The sequence below is a fragment of the Cebus imitator genome, unplaced genomic scaffold (assembly GCF_001604975.1).
Source record: "Cebus imitator isolate Cc_AM_T3 unplaced genomic scaffold, Cebus_imitator-1.0 Scaffold265, whole genome shotgun sequence".
Classification (NCBI taxonomy): Eukaryota; Metazoa; Chordata; class Mammalia; order Primates; family Cebidae; genus Cebus; species Cebus imitator.
This window is the reverse complement of record NW_016107580.1, coordinates 1,828,422-1,852,126: the sequence shown is the minus strand read 5'-3', so window position 1 is coordinate 1,852,126 and position 23,705 is coordinate 1,828,422. Positions and strand designations below refer to the sequence as shown.

Genomic DNA, 23,705 nt, shown 5'->3' with positions numbered 1-23,705 from the left:
CCAAAGTCTCTAAGTTTCTGTGGATGGGCCCCTACTGGGCCATTCCTAGGACCTTAAATTGTAGGCACCTGATGGCTTGCCTGCTAGAGAGCCACATGTAACAAGCGTCCCTCAGCTTGATGAGGAACTGCTTTACTCCAGCCTGAGCTAGTCCATTTGCCTCCCAAATGCTGGCTAGAAGTAGTGTAGACTTAGGTAAGGTTCTCAAGACCTATCCTGCTGTGTGAAAAGAAACAGAGATGCTGACAGTAAGAAGCAGCTCTTCAGGGCTGTGAAGATTACAGCTGGGCCTGGAATGACCCTGGGTTTTCCAGCACATGGGCCCACCAGCTGTGGTGGTCTGCTGCAGGCAACAGCCCCAGTGGATCTTCCTGCAAAGATTTCTGGGAAGATAAGCAAGTCCTTACACTGTGCTGTGTGCAGCACTGACTTTCCCAAGTTGCCACATGACATTTTAATATCACCTGCAAACCTAAATCCAGTGAGTGCCTACAGACAACACACTTAACAGCTCAGGGAATGATTCAGAGGAAGCAATTTTCCAAAGTGAACATAATTGCCTGTTAGTGTGAAAGGCAAACACTTTTTTATTAGCATTGGAAATTCAAGAGAGATGTTGTTAAATCCATAGATGTACTACTTCCATAAATGGCTAAAGAACAATTTCTACAGCTGGAAAGAAGGACTGTACAGATCACACCCACTCCGAGTTCACTCACAGAACTAGCTCACTTGGAGGGAAGATGGAAGCTCAGCTCTGGCCGCTTCCTGTTTACTTAATATGCAGCTCCTCTAAGTCCTGGTTCCTGTGCCCATACAGGAAATTCCAGAATTAAGAGATCCCTGGTCTTCTTTTATTTACATGTTTCCCGGGTGACCTTAACCTGGGTAAGGTCTCATGCCTTTACTCTGTGACATTAAAACTTAGATTCCAGCCCTGACCTCTCCAGAGGCTTTGTATAAACACTTGCCTATTTGAACCGTCTAGGAGGACATCTCATAGACACCTAGAACCTGGAATGGCCAGAATGGAACTCTTAACCATCTCCCCTTTTCACTGTTATATTACTGCATAAGAAGTCACCTCAAAACCTATCATTTAAAACAGTAATCATTAATTTTGCTCACAAATCTGTAATTTTTCTATGGTTCAACGAGGATTGCTCCATGAAGCATTAGCTGGGGCAGCTGGAGAATCCAAGATGTCTTACTCACATAGCCGGCAAGTTTTGCTGGCTGTCACCTGTGAGCTCAGCCTGGCTGGGGGGTGGAAGGACTGTGGTTCCTCTCCACACGGCCTCCCACAGGCTGCTATGGCTTGCTTCCTCACGACATGGTGACTGAGTTCCAAGTGTGAGTATCCTAAGGAGAGGAAGTGGAAGCAGCTAGTGTCTTAAGCCCCGGGCCTGGAAACTTTTAAAGCATTACTTCTGCCATGCTGATACTGGTCAAGCAGTCACAAAGACCAGATTTAAGGGGAGGGGACATAGACCCCACCTGTCCATGGACGGAGCCTCAAAGAATTTGCAAACATGTTTTAAAACTGCTCATATCCCAAACCTGTTCCTCCTCTTCTAGTCTTCTCCATCTACCAGTTTCTCAGGCAACTAGGAGTCATCTTTGACCACCTTCTTTCCCTTAGCCCTTCCATACAATCCCCATCAGCAAATTCTGTTGACTCTCCCCCAAAACATGTCCGGAATCCTTCTGCTTCTCTCATCTCCACTACTACATCCTAATCCAGACAATGCCTTCATCTGCCACCTGGATGGCTGCTTGGTCTGTTGCAGTAGACTGTGAATGACTCTGCCTTCATGCTTGCTTCCTATTCACACAGCAGCCAGAGCTACCCTTTTAAAACATAAATCAGATTATCTCACTCCTCTGCTTAAATTAATTCAGAAGTTTTGCAACATATTTAGAACTAACTCAAACCCCTCATTCCAGATTCCAAAGCCTGATGTGATCTTGCTGTGTCTGGTTCTCTGGCCTCATCTGGTAGAACCTGCCTTCTCACTAGACTACAATATACACAAATGCTTGCTGCTGCCTGATAGTCTTTGCACTTGGTTTTCCTCTATCTGGAAAGCTCTTCCCCCTAATTTTTCCAAGGCTGTTTTCTTCTTGCCATTTAATTTTCAGTTGAAATCTAATTTCCACATAGAGGCCATCTATAATCCCCAATCCTAAAGTAGCCACACAGTCATCTGTTACAGTAACCTATTTTAATCTTCAGCATAGCTCTTACCACTAGAGGCTACTTTTCATGTTGATTTATCTGTTCTTTGTCTGTCTCTTCCCCCTAACATGTAAGCTCCATGAGGGAAGGGACCTTGTCCGTCTTATCACTGTGCATCCCCAGGGCCTAGAAGAGTGCCTGGCAGAAGTTTGATAAATATTGATGTAGCAGGTAGAAATAGTATCTCCAGACAGCCAGCCCCCTCACAGGATCACAGCATGTCTTAGGGTAGTTGATGGTATAGAGAGGAAGCTCCTCTCTATACCTCCTGGGCTCCAGCGGCTTGCGCATGTACTAGGAACACAGCTCTGGGGCATGGGGCTGCCCCATGGAGGATGCTCCACAGTGACCGGGTTTATGCAGCCTCCTTCAACCCCCAGAGTATTCCCATCCCTAGCCTTCTTGTGAAATCAGCAAGACAGGATCACAAAGTCATGAGCACAAAGTTACTAACATGCTTGGACAGAATGGTGCAGCTCAGCTCACCTCACCTCCACATTAGTGCGGTCACTAACTCGGGTTATATGACATTCGAATTTTCATCTTATGGTCAGTCTCAGAAATATAGGCCAAGCTCCAGTATAACAAAGTCCAAGTGCTTGTTTAAATGCTATTTTTTTTAAATGATGATATTCAAACTTTTGAAGAGAAATCTGAAAATGAATATTTAGGGCCCATCTGAATAAAGAAAAAAAGTTTGATCAGGGCTTTTTAAGAATCAATGTTATTAACAGGTTAAAAAAGCAACACTGAGATGAAAAGCAAGTTCAACCATAATGAAGTCATCTTTGTTTTCTTCCAAAATGCTTGTTAGACATTTTTTAGTACTTTGGTGTAGAGAATTGACTGCATAGAGTTGTTATTGAAATAATAAAACACTATAGTTGTAGGTGGTCCATCCATTAGGGAAATGGTGCCTTGTTTGATTGGATTCTTTTTTTATTCACTGTAATGAGATTTTTGCTTGGGGATTTAAATGTTTAAAGATTCAGTAACACTGAAAATTCAAGTTCAAGAAATGATCATGAGGCCCGACTGGGCTGACCCAAAGTGAGATGATGGTGTGGCATTTAGAGGGTATTTCGGCAGTGCTGTTACTGTTAGAGAATGAGACCACCCTTCAAGGGGCTGCTCAGGTCCACGGAGCAGAGTCCATCTCTCACATTTGAGAGTGAGGAATAAAGGCATACGTGACAGGCTGGGTCTCACCACACCCACCTGGACCTCAGATCCCTTGTGATGGGAAGCCCACTTGGCAATACTGACTTGGGGTTGGTGAAATCTCCTTTTCATGACAATCAATGATTCTCATCCGCTGAGGAAATCACATTTCACCTGAACTCCCCAATCCCACAGGCAGTGGCCAGCAGAGTGTCCAAGGGCACAGCTGAAGGTGCGGAAGTTGGCGCTATGCTTTTGCTGCAGGGTGGAAGCTGGCAATAAATGTACATTATTATGTCTCCAGAAGTGCTTAGTTTTTATCTTTTTATTTCTAATTCTTTCTGCTTTAAGTATTTTTTTTAATGATCGCTGCTTAGAACTCAAGCTCCTGAAATCAAACTTGTATCACACAGGCTGGAGAAGGCTGTGGAGAAACTGAGTCCTCCCAGGTCTCAAGGTAAGTAGAGGGAACCTGCAGGGGTTTCCTTCCCTCCCCTCTTGCCTGTTCTGCCTGGTCAGAGCCTGCATACAAGTGCAGAGGGCTCTCTTAGAGAGGGCCGGGCTAGAGGAAGCTGAAGTTTCAGAATAAGCAGCCTCCTCTTCTGCAGCTTCCTCTCCACTACAGACTCCTTGCGGAGGAGTGAGACCCCAGAAGGACAGGTGAGTCTCACCTAGGCTGACTAAAGTCCAGCTCAGTCAGCCCTTGATGTATCCAAGACATCCGTCCACAGCAGTGAGAAGCTGATGCCACTCAAAGCCATTCTCAGTCTACATCCACGATGCTGGGGAAAAAAACCAAGTTCAATTTACCAAAACATTTGTATTATCTATACAAATTGAACTCTAATGAGTCACTGATACTGGAGGCAGCAATATCCAACTGTGCTGACATGCAGAAGGCAGACAGCTCTGTCCCACCAACCCTAAGGAAGAACATTTGTACTGAGTGGCACCTGGGCAGAGTCACTTGTAAGGCCTCAAAAACCTGGACACTTTGGAACGTAGCAATCGGATGAAAGATCTTGGAAACATCTCTCGGGACTCCTGGGCTGTGTACTTGAAATAGTTCTGGGGATGGGCCAGGACATCAAACAGAGCCTTGATAAGTTTCTTATCCTAAAAAGAACAGAATTTTTGTTACTGGGCCAAAATATTTAAATATGCTGATGTTTTGCCCATGAAACTGTGATGACCCAGTATTACGCAGTAGCTTCCTTAGCTGAAAAACACTTGCAAAAATTGTTTCCTCTGATTTTTACCTTCTTTCCAGTTTTTATTTTTTCTAATTAGTTACAAGAAGTATGAATTACTTTTATAAATAAAAATTTAATATGTAAAAAACCTGTTTTCTTTTTCCCAGCCAGATGAGTGCAACACTAGGATTTGGGAATATTTATAGGATTAGTGATATCACAAGTATTTATTGCTAATTACTTATAAGTATTTACACTTTGGTGAATTTTAGACTCGAAGTATACATAAGGAGCCAAGGATCCTCAACTATTTGGAATTAATATAAAAACGTTATTTGCTGCTGGTTTGGATTTATAAGCAAATTTCTCCCTGTTCCTCCACAAATTTCCAAATTAAAAAATACAACTTCATTTGACAATACTAAAGACAGCAACCTGATTTTTAAAAAATATTAAGTGTGGTGAAGGTATAAAACTGGCCTTGGGCCAGCACAGGCTCCATGTCTGAAAGGTGGTAACACAGAGCAGGAGAAGAAGCTTCTCCAATAGTACTTGGGAAGCTCTGTGGATAACTGCCATGTCCACCTGAGTCATGCACTCACCTTAAGTATTTCCTGATGGTTCTCAGATGCATAGAGCCTGCCATCTCGAACTATGTCTTCAATGAGTTCCTGGTAGTCCTCTGTTGGAATAAAGAACATGTTTTGCATTCTTATGATTTAGTTACTTCCAAACTTGCTCTTTCACTTTGTAATAAGGCTCTGAGAAATGTTCCTTCTGTGGCTGCTGTCACTTACCATTCTGCTACTGAGAAGGCAGTCAGAGGAGAATTTCCATAGACTCCCACCACCACCTCTCTTCACCTACCAGCATCTGCACCCATATTCCCCGTTCCCTCTTCCCTCAGATGAGCCACTGTGCATCCAGTCAAGGCTCATCCCGCCACTTAGTATGCCAGGCCCATCTTCTCTCCCCAGATCAACAGCATTGTTCTAGTAATTCTGCTGTTTCTTTCCTTCATGATACATTTTCCTCTCTATTGGTCTCTCCCACCAGCATGCAAAAATGTTGTATATCTCTGACTTTAAAAATCCCTCCCTTGACTTCAGTTCTCCCTCTAGCTTCCATCTCACTTATCCACTCAAAAATCCTTTAAAAAAAATTGTCGGCACCCACTATCTCTGATTCTTTTCCTTTCTTTCTCTCTTAAACCCTTTTGAATCAGCTTTGGCCCCCGTCACTCCTCCAAAACTGCTTGGTGAGACCAGTCATGACCTTCCTGTTGCTAAATCCCAATGGTCAGTTCTTGGTCTTCATCCTCCTTGATGCATCAGTAGCTTTTGACCCGGCTGGTTTCTCCTCCTCCTCCTTGATCCAGTGCTTCACTGAGCTTCCAGGATACCATGCTCTTTGGTTTTCCTCCTACATTACTGGTTACTTCTCTGAGGCTTCTTGGCTTTTTTTCTTCTTCTCTCTGACCTTTTACTGAAGGAGTGTCCCAGGGCTTAGTCCTTGGTCTTCTGCTCTTCTCTGTGGACACTCACTTCCTGGTGAGCTCATCAGGCTTTCCTTTCCATCTCCACCTCCTGCCTCCCCCTTTTTTCTCTGTCCTTGTAATACATAAAACAATCAATCTTCTTATCCATGGAGAAAGACTATTCTCTCCTTTATTTGAATGGAGCTGGAGGGTGGAGAATTTGGCTGGTTGAGGAGGAAGAAGGCTGTGTGTGTTCTCTCATTAATATTTTTTGTCCTGATGTACACATTAAATGCAGTGCATGCTGTACTTCTCCAAATTCGAATCCTCCCCCTTTGAAGTCTAGCTTATTTCCTATAGTCATCATTCAAATCAAGCATATGCAAAGCACAATCTTTTCCAAATTCCAGACACAGAAAAAATGCCTCTTTATATGCATATCATGTTCGACAAAGCCAAACACATTATAAGAACATCATTGAAATTGTGTGAGAGGAGCTCTTGAAAAGTTTCTCTCAGTTAAGGGGTGGTAAATGGAAAGTAATGGTATAATAGTCACAATTACTAATTTGATATGTTTGCCATAGCTTTGGTCCTCTGTTAGTGTGGTGTCTTATTTGAGCGAATATAAAATATGAGAATACATTTTCTTTTAATCTTGAATTCCTCTGCGGCAGTGTCTCTCCTCTTTTTGATGATGGGGATTTACCATTAAGAATGTCAGTTGCGCCGGGCGCGGTGGCTCAAGCCTGTAATCCCAGCACTTTGGGAGGCCGAGGCGGGTGGATCACGAGGTCAAGAGATCGAGACCATCCTGGTCAACACGGTGAAACCCCGTCTCTACTAAAAATACAAAAAATTAGCTGGGCATGGTGGTGCGTGCCTGTAATCCCAGCTACTCAGGAGGCTGAGGCAGGAGAATTGTCTGAACCCAGGAGGCGGAGGTTGCGGTGAGCCGAGATCGTGCCATTGCACTCCAGCCTGGGTAACATGAGTGAAACTACGTCAAAAAAAAAAAAAAAAAAAGAATGTCAGTTGCTGTGCTGCATTCTGCTGTACTAGAAAACTAGACAGCTGTTTGCCACTCTACCAAATGCTTCCAGACTGCTAACATTTAAAAAAAATAATTATTCTGCTTTTAAGAACTACTGCGTTTCCTTACTTGCTCCAACTCATTAGAAATGCAGCAAATTACAGGTAAGAATCCAGGCTCTGGAGTCCCAAAGACCTGGTTTAAACCCTCCCTTGCAAGTTTGCCATGCTGGGACCTCAGCCAGTTCCTTAAATCTCCAAGCCTGAGTGGCCTCATCTATAAAATCAGGAAATAATCAAGCCTACTTTATGGTACAATTGTGAGGAAAGCAGCATGTAAAAGGTACTTCAGCATGTACCTGGCAGTCAGTAATGCATGTCAGCCCTAACTACGGTTCTCACCATTCTCTAGCACTCAGAGAGCCAGTCTGTAGCAGCCTCAAGTGCACCTTCTAAATGTGATTTCTATGCTTCTGGGTTTGAAAAACAGATATCAAACTTTTTGGAAATAAATGTTTAAAAAAAAAATGGACTCTGAGTGAAGGCCTCAGGAGCTTCTCTGTGGGGAAAACAGTGGTTTCCAACTATTCTCTACTGTGACACATGTGAGACACACTCTTGTTGGCCTACCCTGCATTATGCGTAAATTTCCCCAGTTGGAGCTATAACTCTTTTTTAATTAAAAAAACAAAACAAAACAAAAAAAACAAGATGTTTTCATGTGTCACAAAGGCAGCGTTGAGAACAGCCATATTTATTTTGGAATCTCAGTGTCTTTTTGCCTTCTTTCTGATTCCAGATAGGAGAGGTTGCCAGTTGGTTTGTTTCGGGTAGGTGAGGTTCTCTGTCTCTCAGCAGAGCCACGTGGGAGGCATTTGCATCAACCCCAGGAGTCAGATACTAAAATTCCTTGTCTTGGGTGTTTGCCATTATTTCAGGCAACTGTAGAACAAAGATCATGATCCTTGCTTTCATTACTTTTTGGGAAAGCCAGAGAATATTGTCTTCCCAAACACTTTTGGCACTTGTCTGCCTAAAAATCTTTGGTGGCTTCCTCTAAGATTAAGTCTGTCCTCCAGAGCTTGGCCCTGAAAACTCTTCACAGCCTAACCCCATTCCCTTCTAGGCTCCTGTCTCAACGCCAAGCCACACACACCGTACCCACTGGCCAAATAAGACCATTCGTGTCCACAATACACCAGATACTTCATCCTTTGACTTATGTCCTTCCCTCTTTCTGAATGTTCTTATTCCCCATTTATGCTCAAAATGTGTATGTTCTTTCAAGACCCACATCTCTCAAGACTTTGCCCTATTCCTTCTGAAAGCTCATGTCAAATTAACTGCTGCTGCTGCTGCTTCTGGGCTCACAGAGGGCTTAGTGCTGTTATAGCATCTATGACAATACATATATTTTGTGTTTCTCTCACTAACCATGTTAACTCCAGCACTTAGCCCAATGCCTGACATAGTAGATGCTCATTAAATATTTATTGGATAGGTGAACAAAAAAGTTCATGAAGGAACAGATGACTCCTCTCCCGCAGGACTGTGTGGTCCTTCAGGACAAAGGTCCAGTTCATTTTCTGCTCCTAGTAAATGTTTGCCAACCAAGTCTCAGAGCTAGGTAGGGCCCTAGGGCTCAGATGGGCCACGCCTTCATCTAACTTGAAGAAAATGAAACCAGAAGTCATCTGATTTGCCAAGATCACAAAGCGAGACAGTGGCAAAGCCAGGACCAGAACTCAGGTCCTTCCCGCCTCAGGATTCTACCTAATAAAAGCCACAATCATAAGAAGTTAATATTTACTGAACAATTACTATATGCCAGGCACTGCCTCAAGCCCTTTAGGAATGCTCATTGAACTCTCGAATAAGTCTAATGATTATCCTCATTCACACATTAAGAACAAGAGGCTTAGAGATGGTAGCATACACAAAGTCACAGAAGAGATCATAGCCAGGCTGATCACAGTCTGACTCCAGTGCCCATGTTCTTACTAACCAAGCTATGCTCACTTTTAATATATTTTCTAAAACATCTTTTCCTCCTGTTGTCAGTGTCCCCAAATGCCTGTTAAAATTTGGCACCTGTGAGTCAGCAACGTCTTTTCCCCTCATCCTGCCTGCCTTTCTAAGCATGTGTGCTTGTCAGCAGTCTGCCAGCTAGCTCCAAAGTTGGCTCTGTTCAAAGCAGAGAGGCTCTTTCCATGTGCTGCAGGCTGTGCTTACCATCATACGTCACATATGGGACCTGGAACCCTCTGGCACTGTTCCCTTCATTGGACTTAAACTGAATCCACAACTTCTTTGACCTGGAGGTGAAGGCGATGGGGCGTTCATAGGTCTGGCAGGTTTCATATGTTGTCACGGAATTGGATGAAGCTGCCAAGGGAAGTTGGAGAGGGGTGGGCTTCAAGACTCATAGCACTGACCAGGCATACAATATACGCCCATCTTTCTAAACACTCAAACCGTACAAGTTATGCTAAAGAGCTCTTCAGGCCCAGCTGAGCCATCCTAAGTCAAAAGTCCTGGAAACAGAGTAGATTCAGCTGGTGATTGTGGGCCCCCGGGGAGGCTGTGCCTGAAAGGCCTGGGGCTTGGCAAGCAGCAGCAGCCCAGGCTGTGCCATCCACTGTAAGAGCTGGGTGAGGGCCTCCTGTTCTGAACTGACCTGCTGTCATCTAATCATCATCACCACCATTTGCTGCCTAAGACCAGGCAGTATGCTAGGCCATTTATGGGCTTTGTCTCATTTAATCTTCTGAAAACCACAGAAAGTTGGTGCAACTGTTACCTTTTCGACAGAGATTAAATACTTGCCCAGGGTCACATAGCCAGTATGTGGTAAAGCAAGGATTTAAACCTATACTTGACTTCAGACATTGTAACCACTAATAAAAAGAGCAAACATTTATATAGTGGCTCCTGTGTCATCATCATTCTTTTTTTCTTTTCTTTTTTTTCTTGAGACAAGGTCTGGCTCTGTTACCTAGTCTAGAGTGCAGTGGCATGATCATGGCTCACTGCATCCTCTACCTCCCGGGCTTAAGCAATTCACCCACCTCAGTCTCCCAAGTAGCTGGGACCACAGGTGTGCACCACCAGGCCCAGCTAATTTTAAAAAATTTTTTGTAGAGACAGGGCCTCACCCAGGCTGGTCACAAACTCCTGGGCTCAAGTGATTCTCCTGCCTCAGCCTCCTCCCTCAGCCTGGGACTATAGGCGTGAGCCAGTGCCTGGCCTATTATTCTAAGTGTTTCACAACTGTGAACTCCTTTAGTCCTTATAATAACCCTATAATCTAGCAACTGTTATTAGCCCCATTTTAACAGATAAGAGGACTGAAGTGCAGAAAGATTCAGAATGTGTGCCCGAGATCATAGAACAACTAAAAGGTGGAACTGGGACAGAGATCCAGGCAGCCTGGCTGCAGGGCCCCTCATTACACTCCCTCTAAGCTGTGTTGACAGCAGTCTTCCTTTATGGACACTGGGCCCTGAATCAGAATAGGAGGACAGGTCCCCACCTGGCCAGGCTCCATCAGTCCCCAAGTCATCAGTTGCTACTCAGCATGAGGGAATGTCTGTGGCCAGCACTGCATGATCCTCACTGGCTCTCTGTGTCCTTGTGGAAAAAGGTTCAACACACCCCAGTGAGCACAGTGGGGATGACTGACCTGCAGGATCACTACCTCTGGGTTCCAGCAAGACGTTTCAGTGTGTGGCTTTTGTTTACATTTTGTCTCTCACCAACCCTATATCATGTTCCACCTCTGTTCTAATATGGAGGTGACATTCTAGGCCTGCTCCTCACATGGAAAGCCTGGGGAGCAGGTCATCAGGCTTCCCAGCAGGCCTGAGGGAGAGAGGGAGGGAAGCAGGGAGTGAGACGCACAGGTTTTCCTCATCACCAGATAGTCTCCACAGTCGTCCTCTATGGGCAGGAAGATCTCAGGGACCACGATCAGGATGCGGCGCTTGGGGGGCGGGTTGATGGTCCACGTACACTCGGTGTTGGCTGGGTAATTGCCTGGGTAGTTTGGGGATTCGATGTATCCAGTGAAATCTCCCAGCTCCCCTCCACATCTTCTGTCTGGAAAAGAAAACGCCCTGAGTTATGGCATGACACTGTCATCCACGTCCTGACCACCACTAGTATGCTGAGCCCTGCAGCATCCCTGTCACCTCCCAGGAATGGGGCATGAAAATGATACCATCTGGGAATGAGTCTGTCCTATAACACCCAGGTTCCCCTGTGGAAGCCAAACCATTACCTCCCCACAAGGAGTCTACCTGTCTGAGTTCTTGAGGCACTATTTTCTCATTAGCCTGAAAGTGTTCAAGGTCAGGGCACGTATTTGTGAACAGAAGGATAAATTTAGCTTTCAATATTTTGTTTACCAAGTCCAAGTGTCAGAGGAACCCATGAGACAGAATTTCTAGGTCTCTCAAAATAGGGGGAACAGAGCTGATTGCTCTGTAGAGACTGTCTGACCCTTTTCCAGACCTTTGTGAAGATAAGTCAGACATATTTTTCACTTTTCTCTCTGGTCAAGACCACATTTTATTTTTTATTCATTTAGAATTTTAAATATTTTTTAATTTTTTTTTGAGATGAAGTCTCTCTGTTGCCAGGGCTGGAGTGTAGTGGTACGATCATGGCTCACTGCAGCCTTGACCTCCTGGGCTCAAACCTCCCAAGAAGCTGGGACCATATGCAAGTGCCACCATGCCTGGCCAGTTTTGTTTTGTTTTGTTTGGTTTGGTTTGGTTTTTTTGTAGAGACAAGGTCTATGTTGCCCAGGCTAGTCTTGAACTCATAGGCTCAAGCTATCCCGGCCTTGTCCTCCCAAAATTGTGGGACTATAGGCATGAGCCACTGTGCCCAACCCATATTTTATTTTTAAAGAAGGAAGAAAACTCAAATGAGTTATCAGTAGATACAAGGCATGCTGGATACTTATATATGGCACCAAAGGCAGAGGCTGCACACACACATGCAGGCATGGACAGACCCCTCCCTCACCCACAGTACCCAGCTGCATCTTCATTCACCCAATCCCGCTCATCACAGAAATGTCACCCAAAGCTCTGAGAGCTCAGAAACGAGAAAGACAGTCTTTGCTCTCAAGGAGCTCATTACTTAATACTGTCAGGTAAATCTATGCAAGAGAAGATGTTGAAGGGATTACTTTTTCCCTCTCTTGTTACAACTGGGATTTATTGTTACTAGTAGAAAAAAAATCTATAGGCTTTTCTTCTTGGTAGAAAAGAGAAGGAAGAGGGAGCCATGGAGCTGAGAACTGCCTTCAGTCCTGAAGGGCTGCCCTAGGAACTGTGCCATAAGGCTCTCACGGGCCCCCATGGGGCCAACCAAGGGCCAGGTAGTAGAAGACAAGGGAACATTCATCTTGGTATGAGGAAGAATTTTCTAACACTGTGAACTTTCCAAAGTCTAATTTACCAACAAGCTAAGATATGAGGTAGCACTCCTCCTGTCATAGCTGGTATTCAAGAAGAGACTTGATGGAAGGCTACTTATAAAGATGCTGTTAAAAGGACTTCCTCAGCATAGAAAGAAAACCAGATGACCTTTCAATCATAAAGTTCGAATGATTCACTGCCTCCCTCAGTCCCAAGCTCCTCCAGTTTAGGGGGGCCTCTTTGCTCTTCTGATTGCTGTCTTAAAGATTAGCTGGGATTTACTTTTGGCCTTTACTACAGAGTTTTGTTGTAATTTTGGTTATAAATAATGGCTTTAAAAAAAACCCCAGACAGCAAGTCCTTAAATGATTTGCTTCCCCCTTCCTATAAAACACAAATCAGTCTCCTCAATGTCCATCCAAGGCTCCACCTCTGGTCTGCCTGAGACTCCCTTCAGCACATTCTAGCCTGAGGTCCAGGGGTCTCCTCCGTCTGTGCCTCCCTCAGCTCCTCGCTCAAACATAAGGCTCTTTCTCCTGCTCTTTCCCCATCCTCTCCATGAAAACCTTCTCATACCCTCCAGAAGCCTTTCCTCATCTCTCAAGACAGTCAGTCGCTCCTTCCCCTACAGTCTCACTGCCTGAGCTCCTTGCAGGGTCAGCGATGCTGACTTATTCTGCTTGCTATCAACCAAGTTCCCAGCGGAATGCCGGGCATGTAACAGGTCCTCAAACAATGTGTGCTGAGTAAGGCTGGACTGAAATTATGCCCCAGGGAGGAAATTAAGCTGAGTACAGCTGGTAAGTATGCCCGAGGAAGCAGCCAGGACCAATAAAGATGAGTCACTCTGCACGGTCAGGCCCTGCTCTCTCTCCACATTGGTCTGCATGGCTGTGAGCTAGGCTCATAACATCTATGTGGTTCCGAATGAACTGGGACCTCTGCCCCATGCCCCATGCTCTGAGTTGGACCCAGACACATATCTTCTTAGCCAGGACTGTGAAAAACCTTAGAGAGAGACCTACTTTTACACTGGGTTATGTTTGTGGAGCCATCAAAGTCAGTCATAGTATTTCCTGGGCAAGAAACACAACTATTTTTCCCAAATTCAGGCTGGTATGTTCCCGCTGGGCAACGAATACATCGGTGAGTGGTGGTGTTGTAGAAATGTCCAGGTGAACACTGAACTGTGGGTGAGGGAGGGTGAAAAGAACAGGAAAAAAAAGACTATTTTTAATCAAATGCGGCACAAAAGATTTTAAAGTCTGTGAAATAAATTTTTGTGTGCAAATGAAGTAAGACTTTCCTACCAATCTGGAGCTAATCAACACTTAACTCCCTAAACAGGCAGTTTGGATGGGGCTCATGAAACAGAGAAATACAGAAGAACAAGATATGTGTGTATCTCCAATGAGTTTATGGTTCATGCAGATTTTCAGGCATCAATTATCACAACTCAAGTCTTCATACAGAGCACATCTGTGAGTATGAGAGGCAGGCAGTTGCAGAACTGAGGTTGGGTTTAGAGTTGGGCTCCCTGGGAGAAGGCAGCTGGAGTGGGCTTCTAGAGAAGGAGTACTGGGGGGAAGCTCTAGGTCAGGGCACAGAGATGGAGGAGGGCTGGAGGAAGGAACCAGGGGAACCTGTATACCAAACTGGCTCATCAATGCCTGACTGTCCCTTGTCAGCCTGTCCAAAGGGGGTAAGGTGGCTGAGGACGCCTTGTCCAGTGAGTTCCAGTGCCCCCTGCACATCCTGCCAGGGGTGAGTGGAGCTGGGATCTGAACCCCCGGCCACTGAGGCACTGCATCAGGCTGGGCTTGATTGGAGCCTCACCAGACTCCCATGATACTCAGAAGGGAAATCCAGCCCTAGACAAAAGCAAGCTGCCGGTGCTCACCTCTGGTTTCACAGTCCTGAAAGGAAGTAGCTCCCTGATGTTTGGTGGCAAGGCCTCCTCCACAGGGGAAGCAGGAAGTTCGGCCAGCTTCAGGCTGGAACGTGCCCAGGGCACAGAGCTGGCAAGGTGCAAAGCCATCTGCAGAATATTCACCAGGTTGACACAGACCTAGAAGGACCAATAGCTTTAGGCGAGCAAGGCCCCCAGGCAGACCCTTGCCCCCCGACTCTCCAGATGAGATCAACTTCAGTCCTGTTGCCCCAGGCTGACCTCAGTTCCCACCTCAGTCAGAGAGCATACGGTCAACGCTGCCCTGCTGCTGACCCTGAGGCAATGGTATATGAGTGCCTGATGTTTACACACAGAGCTGCACAGCACAGCTGTGAAAGCTGGAAACCAGGAGTCAAGTGTCAACTGCTTCCAAAGTATAGGAAGGCCTGGTAGTTCTCAGGCTTAGGCTTACACACTGCCCAAGCATCCCCTGCAATGCAGGAGAGAGAGTTCTCTGCTCTGGAATCAACTTAGTAATTAGACCCAGAAGTACCCCCTTATCTAGCTGATTACATCCTAGTGATATAAAGAGTGACCCGGCCTGGGTTTAATGGCTCATCCCTGTAATCCCAGCACTTTGGGAAGTTGAGGCAGGAAAATCACTTGAGCCTAGCAGCTCAAGACCAGCCTAGGCAACATGGCAAACCCAGTCTCTGCAAAAAATTTTACAATTAGCCAGACATAGTGGCACATGTCTGTAGGCCCAGCTACTCTGGGACTGAGGCAGGAGGATCACTTGAGCCCAGGAGTTCCAGCCTGCAGTAAGCCATAATTGCGCCCCTGCACTCCAGCCTGGGTGATCCAGCAAGACTTTGTCTCTATCAAAAACAAGAAAAAATAGTAGGCCGGGCGTGGTGGCTCATGCGGCTGAGGCGGGTGGATCACGGGGTCAGGAGATGGAGACCATACTGGCCAACATGATGAAACCCTGTCTCTACTAAAAACACACACACACACACACACACACACACAAATAAAATAGCTGGGTGGTGCATGCCTGTAGTCCCAGCTACTCGGGAGGCTGAGGCAGGAGAATTGCTTGAACCCAGGAAGCGGAGATTGCGCCACTGCACTACAGCCTAGGGGACAGTGCAAAACTCCATCTCAAAAAAAAAAAAAAAAAAAACAGAAAAAAGAAAAAGAGTAACTCAGAGTCTCCCCTGTTTTAACAATACTATTTGCTAAGTTAGATCTTATACACGTTACACCTGGGACAAGAAACACAGCCAAAAACAAAAGGATTTCTCAAAGCACATGTTCCCCAGGAATTAGTCATTGGCAAGATACTATCAAAATCTGCTGTCTCTTATATTCTTAATCATCTCTCCTCCATTAATCGTAGTGGTCTTATTTTCCCCCGTAAGTTATAGGTATGATAGCATTTCAAGAATACACACCCTTGGGAGGAGCCTGAAGCCTAACAGACCTGGGTTCTGATTCCACATCCTGCCGTTGGCTGTGTGACCTTGAAAGGGTCACTTTAGCCTCACAGAGTTGTAATGATTCTATGAATTATTCATAGTTCATAATTCATATAATATACTTAGCATAATGCCTGGCATAGGTAAATATTCAACACATGTTAGCTATAATAAGCATTATTTCCAATATTCTTATTGCTATCATTTTTTTTTGAGATAGGGTCTCACTCTGTTGCCTAGGCCAGAGTGCAGTGGCACAATCACAGCTTAGTGCAGCTTGACTTACTGGGCTTAAGCAATCCTTGCACCTCAGCCACCTAAGTAGCTGGGATTACCATGTGCCACCATGCCCAGCAAATTTTTAAAAAACATTTTTTTCTACAAACAAGGTCTCACTATGTTGCCCAGACCGGTCTTAGGGTTAGGGTTAGCCACCTGAGCTCAAGTGATCCTGAACCCAAAGTGCTAGGGTCACAGGTATGAGCCACCATTCCTGGCCTAAATTTTTCTTAATAAGGTCACATAGGCTGAGGGTGGCAGTTCACGCCTGTAATCCCAGCACTTTGGGAGGCCAAGGTGGGTGGATCACCTGAGGTTAGGAGTTTGAGACCAGCCTGGTCAACATAGCAAAACACCATCTCTACTAAAAATACAAAAATTAGTGGGAAGTGATGGCATGCACTTGTAATCCCAGTTTCTCAGGAGGCTGAGGCATGACAATCACTTGAACCCAGGAGGTGGAGTTTGCAGTGAGCCAAAATTGCACCACTGCACTCCATCCTGGGTGACAGCATGAGACTCTGTCTCAAGAAAAAAATAAAAATAATAAGGTCACATACAAGGGTGAGCAGATGCCAAAATGTCCCTCCTTATCAACATTGCAATTAGTTTTGGAGTTTTATAACAGGCCAAAGATATGACGGGAGTCACACATCAATAAGAGGATTTGATTTTTAAGCCAGAAACAGCCTTGCAGTTGAGTTTGGAGTCATTTAGGTGGGAGTCTCTCTAAGGACAGCTGCAGGAGCAGCACAGGGGGCCTTGTGTACTCCGCCATGGCCATCAGATACAAATCACCATTCAGATCACACCTGCCATTGGAACCCACAGAGTGTCAATACAGCCAGCCCTTCTCCCATTTAATAAAAGGCAGACATTTAACAATAAAATAAGTAGGAAAGCCCACAGAGCTTGAGATTGACTTCAAAGTTAACATTTTGTAAGAGATGATTAAAAGCTCTTCACAGAGGAGGTCCCAGTTTTAACAAAATAAACACATTATTTGTTTTAAATAAAAAAGCTACGAATTTGAGACTAAAGATGGAAAAAAACCCAGACCTCCTCTCATTTTAATACTTTCAAACAGTGCCTATAGACACAGAACTCACTCAGGTTGCAGGTGTACTTATTTCCAGTGAATAAAGCACCCAGTTGCAACACTTACACTCTTCTGCTAGTGTATTCTGCCCCGTCTTCATCTATTTGCTCAAATTAGTATCTGCCCAGCATGTGTCAGGCACTGACCCAGGCACTGGTAGGCCAAAGATGAATCGAACCAACATGGTCCCTGCTTGTAGGAAGCCCCAGGTGAGTGTGCATGGTCTGGAGTCCTTGAGATGCCTCTGTCTAAACAATGACATCAGAGATGAGAGGAGTAGGAAGTAACAGACAGCATCCTTACCTCCACATTCAGACACATTCCAAGCTTCTGGGGTCTTCATGGCCCCAGAACTTCCTGGTCTTGGGCATGGTTCACAAATAATTTGTCCTTCCTCATTTTGGAAGGTTCCGTTTGGACATAAAATGCAGCGTTCTTGTGCGCCATCATAATAGGTCCCAGCCCTGCAACTGACTAGCCAAAAGGGAAACAATCTGGTCAGTGTGACACAAAGGCCAAGCAAGGATGATGTGAGTTCTAGAGATGAAGGCAAATAGATGACCCTGACCACACCACCTCCCATGCAAACTCCCTGGATACACAACGTGCCCTGCCTCAGTTCTCTCTGCACACCTCTGCACAGCATGATCCCTGTCACCCCTGTTAGAAGTGTTTACAGGTCTGTCTCTCCCCAGACCATGAGCTCCTTGAGGACAGGGATCACAGGGGTTCTAATTATTTTTGTAGCACAAGCACTTTATGGTTGAAGAGAGATTTTAAAAATCCTGGATCTCCCTACTTCATAGGGCTGTTGGAACCATTATAGAGGTGAAAATCATTCATTGAACATAGGTCTAATGCTAGAAGAACAGAGTGTTATTAATCCTGTCTGGTGGTATCCTGAAAGTTGTCCTAGAGGAGGTCACATTTGTGTCAGGACTTGAAGGATGAATAAGATCTTCCCAGGCGGGAAAAGGCGGCAGGTTCTAAAGGTTCATTCATTAAATCGGGAGGAGAGGAGAGAAAAGGTTGAGAATAGACTGCAGAAGTTCTTGAGTACCAGGCATTTGGATTTTATTCTGCAGGTAAAGGAATCACTGAAAGGACAGGAGCCAGGCATGGTGGTGTATGCCTGCAGTCCCAGCTATTGGGGAAGCTGAGATGGAATCGCCCGAACCTAGGAATTTGAGTCCAGCCTTGGCAACACAGTGAGAATGAGACCCCTTCTCTTTTTTTTTTTTTTTTTGGAGACGGAGTTTTGCTCTTGTTACCCAGGCTGGAGTGCAATGGCGCGATCTCGGCTCACCGCAACCTCCGCCTCCTGGGTTCAGGCAATTCTCCTGCCTCAGCCTCCTGAGTAGCTGGGACTACAGGCACGCGCCACCATGCCCAGCTAATTTTTTGTAGTTTTAATAGAGACGGGGTTTCACCATGTTGACCAGGATGGTCTCGATCTCTTGACCTCGTGATCCACCCGCCTCGGCCTCCCAAAGTGCTGGGATTACAGGCTTGAGCCACCGCACCCGGCCTATGAGACCCCTTCTCTTAAAAAGAAAAAACAGAAAACAAAGGAGAGGAAGATGACCAGAAGCTGTGTTTTGAAAAGCTCCTTCTCTGGTGGCTGGCTGGGGTCGGTCGTGATCTCATGACTCTTACAAAATAGCACACTTCAGATTCATAATAAACCAATACAACCGGCTGGGTGCAGTGGCTCATGCCTGTAATCCCAGCACTTTATGAGACCAAAGTGGGTGGATCACCTGAGGTCAGGAGTTTGAGAGCAGCCTGGCCAACATGGAGAAACCCCATCTCTACTAAAAAAACAGAAAAACTGGTTGGGTGTGGTGGTGCACAACTGTAATCCAAGCTACTAGGGAGGCTGAGGCAGGAGAATCACTTGAACTCTGCAATCAAGGAGGTTGCAATGGGCTGAGATGGTGCCACTGCACTCCAGCCTGGGCAACAGAGCGAAACTCTCTCAAAGAAAACAAAAAATCAATACAACAAAGTGTAAATGCTGGTAAATAAGGAAATTCATAAACTTTGCTTCTGATTCTATTTTTAGTACTGTTAAATGTAGATTTGTACCTTATTTTAGGGTATGAATATGAAGCAAATGTACCAAATTTGGCTCCCTAGTATAATACTCAAACATCATCATCAGAGTCATCAAAGCAGCATTTCTAATGACTAACATTTGTTGAGTACTTATACTAGACACCATACCAAAAGCTCTACATATAGCATCTCATTTATTCCTTAATACAGCCCTAAGGATCTACGTGCCATTGTTAGCACCATTTTACAGAAACAGAGACTTAGGGAGGTTAATAATTGGGCCAAAATCCCACAGACAATTTGTGAAATACACTTACAGTACGGTAAGAACAAGAGCTTTGAGTTTAAAAAGGAAAAAGGTTATTTAACAAAAGATCAGATTTAAGTGCAGTTGAAGACTTTATCAAGGATTCTCTGGGGCTAGGAGAGTTTGACTGGAACAAACTTTCTCTATATGTAAGCTGCCAATAAATAGAAAAAAAAATCACATAATAAAGTTAGCTATTATATCACTCCAGTGTCTGTAATGAGGGAAATGGGTTTTCATCCTATTCTACAAATGTGATTTGCATATATACTCTTAGCATTAAACATGGCAAAGCTCTCTGTTATCAGTAATAAAAATGTCTTTTAATTATTCATTCCATAATCTTAAAAAAATCAAACTTTTGGATCACAGTAAGCTAAAATATGCCACATTTTAAATATTATTTCTACAATTCAATGTAACCAATCAATAAAGTCTATCCTAATATCTAAATCTAATACTCTTATATTTCTTGGATTTTCTTTTACAATATTCATATATGATTTAAATACAATTATATTTATATATATATATATTTTTTTTTTTTTTTGAGATGGGGTTTTGCTCTTGTTGCCCAAGCTAGGGTGCAATGATGCAATCTCAGCTCACTGCAACCTCTGCCTCCCAGGTTCAAGTGATTTTCCTGCCTCAGCCTCCCAAGTAGCTGATATTACAAGCATGCGCCATCATATCCGGCTAATTTTTGTATTTTAGTAGAAATGGGGTTTCACCTTGCCAGCCAGGCTGGTCTCGAACTCCTGACCTCGGGTGATCCACCTACCTCGGCCTCCCAAAGAGCTGGGATTATAGGTGTGAGCCATCATGCCCGGCCACAATTTTATATTTAAAAAAAATTAAAGGTGAACCAAACTCTTGTTTTATTGGCAAACAATATTTTGTGATTGATGCACAAATCTGTGGCAAACAGAGTATAATTCCAGACTTCTTTAAATGCAGCCCTACTGAATAATGGTTTTCATATCACTCTGGTTCCAGCCCATCTTTCATACAAAGCTGGGCTGAATTCTGTACCAGGAATTCATGTTTTACCCTGTGTCCCATTTGATTCTTCCAGTATCTGTAGCAAGCCAGTAAATCAGAGAATAATTCCTTCACAACCCTAAGGAGCCCACCTGTCATGAAGACTGGCAGAAAGTGGGTAAAACCACGGCTGTCCAGAGCCCCTCTGCCCAGTCATTTCTATCTGAAGAAGAGCTGTTTTTATAATAGTTATCCATGAAAGGGAAAGTGCCCATATGGTGACAATGATTCCAACAGCCCCATTAATCACAGCTTAGAGTCACACACCATGATCCATTCCATCATGGATCCTCTGGCAGAAAACAGATGCCCTCAGCAGGTAGACAACACCAGTTTCTCACTGAGCCGGGGGCCGGGATGGGCTCCTACTGCTCTGCTGTCCCCTGCTCCTGAGAACTCTTTCAACTGCCGCAGCCTTTGCAAGGTGACCTTTAGAGAGGCCTCACAATATCCCATATCTGTGCCATTTCTTGACTGCTCAAAGGGCTGAGAAACCCCTCAGGCTGCCCCGTGGAAAAGAGGGCACCAATTCCTTTTCCTCACAGTGAAAGGCCTGCTTCACATAAACAAACTCATATTGTCAGTCACAATTTCCATTTTCCATCCAGAGAGAAAGACCTGTAGAAATAATTCATGCCAAGCACCTTCCAAATAGATTTGACTCTTTCACAAGGTAAAAATGAGCTAAACACTAATAGGCCACTCTGAAATATCATGAAGGGATGTCTGAAAACAGCTCTTTGCAAATGTGCTGAGAATCTGGGCTGCAGAGACCTTAGTCACATGCTCGAGTTGCTTCTCTCGTCTCCTTCAGCAGCCAGCTTGTTTTGCTGCCCAGGACAAAGCAGTCAATTGCCCCCAGAACACTTCACTATCACAGCAAAGCTTTTGTGTGCCTTCAGTGACCATTAAAATCCCACTCTCAAATCCCACACAGCTGTTTTCTCTCCCTCTTTAAAAAAGATACAAGAAAGCTTTTCTGATGCAAAAGGGACAGACCAGCAGGATGAGGATTAATGGCGACAAAGAGGCCTCAAGCCTCGGCCTCTTTTCAGCACCGAGGCCTTTGAGTATTTCAGGCTATGGACAAACACTATGGTCTCTCTGTGGCTAAGATGATGAACCTAATAAAAGGGGTCACCCTCTAGTATTTGACTGCTTTCTTAAGAATCACGCCTTGACTTCTGAAGAAGAGCCACAAGCTGCCCACTTGGATTCCCAGGGTATCACAGGGCTGTTGCTTTGTCCCAGTTCAGAGGCCCTGGTGCCCCAGGCAGCACTGGCCTCAGGAGCCTGGTTTGAGCCCTCTTTAAATGACTGTCCCCAGGATAACAGGAGACAGTGCCTTCTTGGGCTGAGAGATTGATTTTTAATTGTCCAGGTTTTTGACCTGTGCTCAGGTTTGCTATTTAAAAACATTCCTATAGCTAGGGCAGAGAAATGAGCCCAGCTTGACGCCTTCTTCCTCACTGGGTTCCCAAATGCACACTAAGTTCTTTTCATGCCTAGTTAACTGGAGCTGAGATTTCACTTCCTTTAGAGTGCCTCTTTTGCCCTCGATTTAAATATTTCTCCAAAGATTCACCCTTCAGCCTCTTTTAACTTTTTCTACTGTCCTTGGGATTTCATCTGTTGTCCTTGTGAAGATTCACTCACTCATTCATTCAATACATACTTACTGAGCACTGATTATGTGCTGAGTACCATTCTAGGAGCTAGAGACACAGCAGAGAAGGTGGACATGATCTGCTCTAATGGGGTTCTCAGGGTAGTAAATAAATGAGCAATTAATCTCAATCAGTGAGCAAACAAATAAATATATAATAGGATGCAAGTAGTGGTATGATGAAGAAAAGGAAAACAAGGTAAGAAGATAAAGACGGGGTAGGGATGGAGTCTGTATGTATGCTATTTTAGAAGTGTGGCCAAGAAAGGCCTTTCTGAGCAGACACCAGAATAAAATGTGGGAAATAGGCCAGGCGCTGTGGCTCACGCCTGTAATCCCAACACATTGGGAGGCTGAGGGAGGAAGACTGCTTGATCCAAGAGTTCAAGACCAGCCTGGGTAATACAGTGAGACCTTAAAAAATTAGCAGAGTATCATAATGGGAGGATAGCTTGAGCCCAGAAGGCAGAGGCTGCAGTGAGCCAAAATCACACCACTGCACTCCAGCCTGGGTGACAGAGCAAGACCCTGTCTCAAAAAAAAAAAAAAAAATGTAGGAAACAGCCCTGCAATGAGATTGCCTAATAGCAAGAAGGGCAGTGTGGTAGGAACACAGCATAAGGGATAGTACAGTAAGAGATGAACTTTAAAAAGCAAGCAAGGGCCAGATCATGTGGGTGCTTGAAGGCAAAGGTAAGGAAATTAGACCTTACTCAAAGTGTGTTGGAGGTTTGAAATAGGGGAATGACATAATCTGATTTTTCTTTTCTTCTTCTTTTTTTTTTTGGAGATGGGGTTGCACTCTGTCACCCAGGCTGGAGTGCAGTGGAGTGATCATGGCTCACTGCAGCCTTGACCTCCTGGGTTCAACTGATCCTCCCACCTCAGTCTCCTGAGTAGCTGGGACTACAGGCCGGCACCACCATGTCTAGCCAGTTTTTTAACTTTTTGTAGAGATGGGGTCTCTTGGGCTCAAGTGATCCTCTACCTCGGCATCCCAAAGTAAGCCACTGCACCCAGCCTGATTTATGTTTTTAAGAGATGTCTTGGCTGCAGGTGGAGAACAGTTGGAGGGCTGGCTGAGGAGAACAATTCAGAGCCTGGTACAACAGACTGAGCAAGAGATGATGCTGGTTTGAAACACAGCCGTCATAATAACGGAGGAGGAGAAAGCTGGTCGGATAAAGGAAATCACCTGAAGGCGGAGCTGACAGGATTTACACACGGACTGGATGAGGAACACGACAGAAAGAGAGAGGTCAGGATGACTCAGACTTTCAACTTGAGCAACTGGGTAAGAAGAGGTGCCCCTTCCGGAGATGCTGGTTTGATTTGGGAGGGAGGATGCTGGT

The 23,705-nt window shown here is 44.9% G+C and overlaps 1 protein-coding gene across 4 annotated transcripts in view; it reads right to left on the bottom strand.

Moving 5' to 3' along the window:
* Window positions 1-569: 569 nt before the first annotated feature.
* SCUBE2 (signal peptide, CUB domain and EGF like domain containing 2) overlaps window positions 570-23,705 on the bottom strand; it is an 83,801-nt gene continuing 60,665 nt past the window's right edge. For all 4 annotated transcript variants that reach the window (XM_017500312.2, XM_017500314.2, XM_017500316.2 and 1 more), the window contains 7 exons: window positions 17,585-17,755; window positions 14,432-14,599; window positions 13,557-13,718; window positions 11,003-11,200; window positions 9,335-9,487; window positions 5,196-5,275; window positions 570-4,516 (listed from right to left, as the gene is read on the bottom strand). In XM_017500312.2, coding sequence (XP_017355801.1) covers window positions 4,364-4,516; window positions 5,196-5,275; window positions 9,335-9,487; window positions 11,003-11,200; window positions 13,557-13,718; window positions 14,432-14,599; window positions 17,585-17,755 — 1,085 coding nt within the window. In that variant the 3' untranslated portion in view covers window positions 570-4,363. The remainder of the gene's footprint in view (window positions 4,517-5,195; window positions 5,276-9,334; window positions 9,488-11,002; window positions 11,201-13,556; window positions 13,719-14,431; window positions 14,600-17,584; window positions 17,756-23,705) is intronic.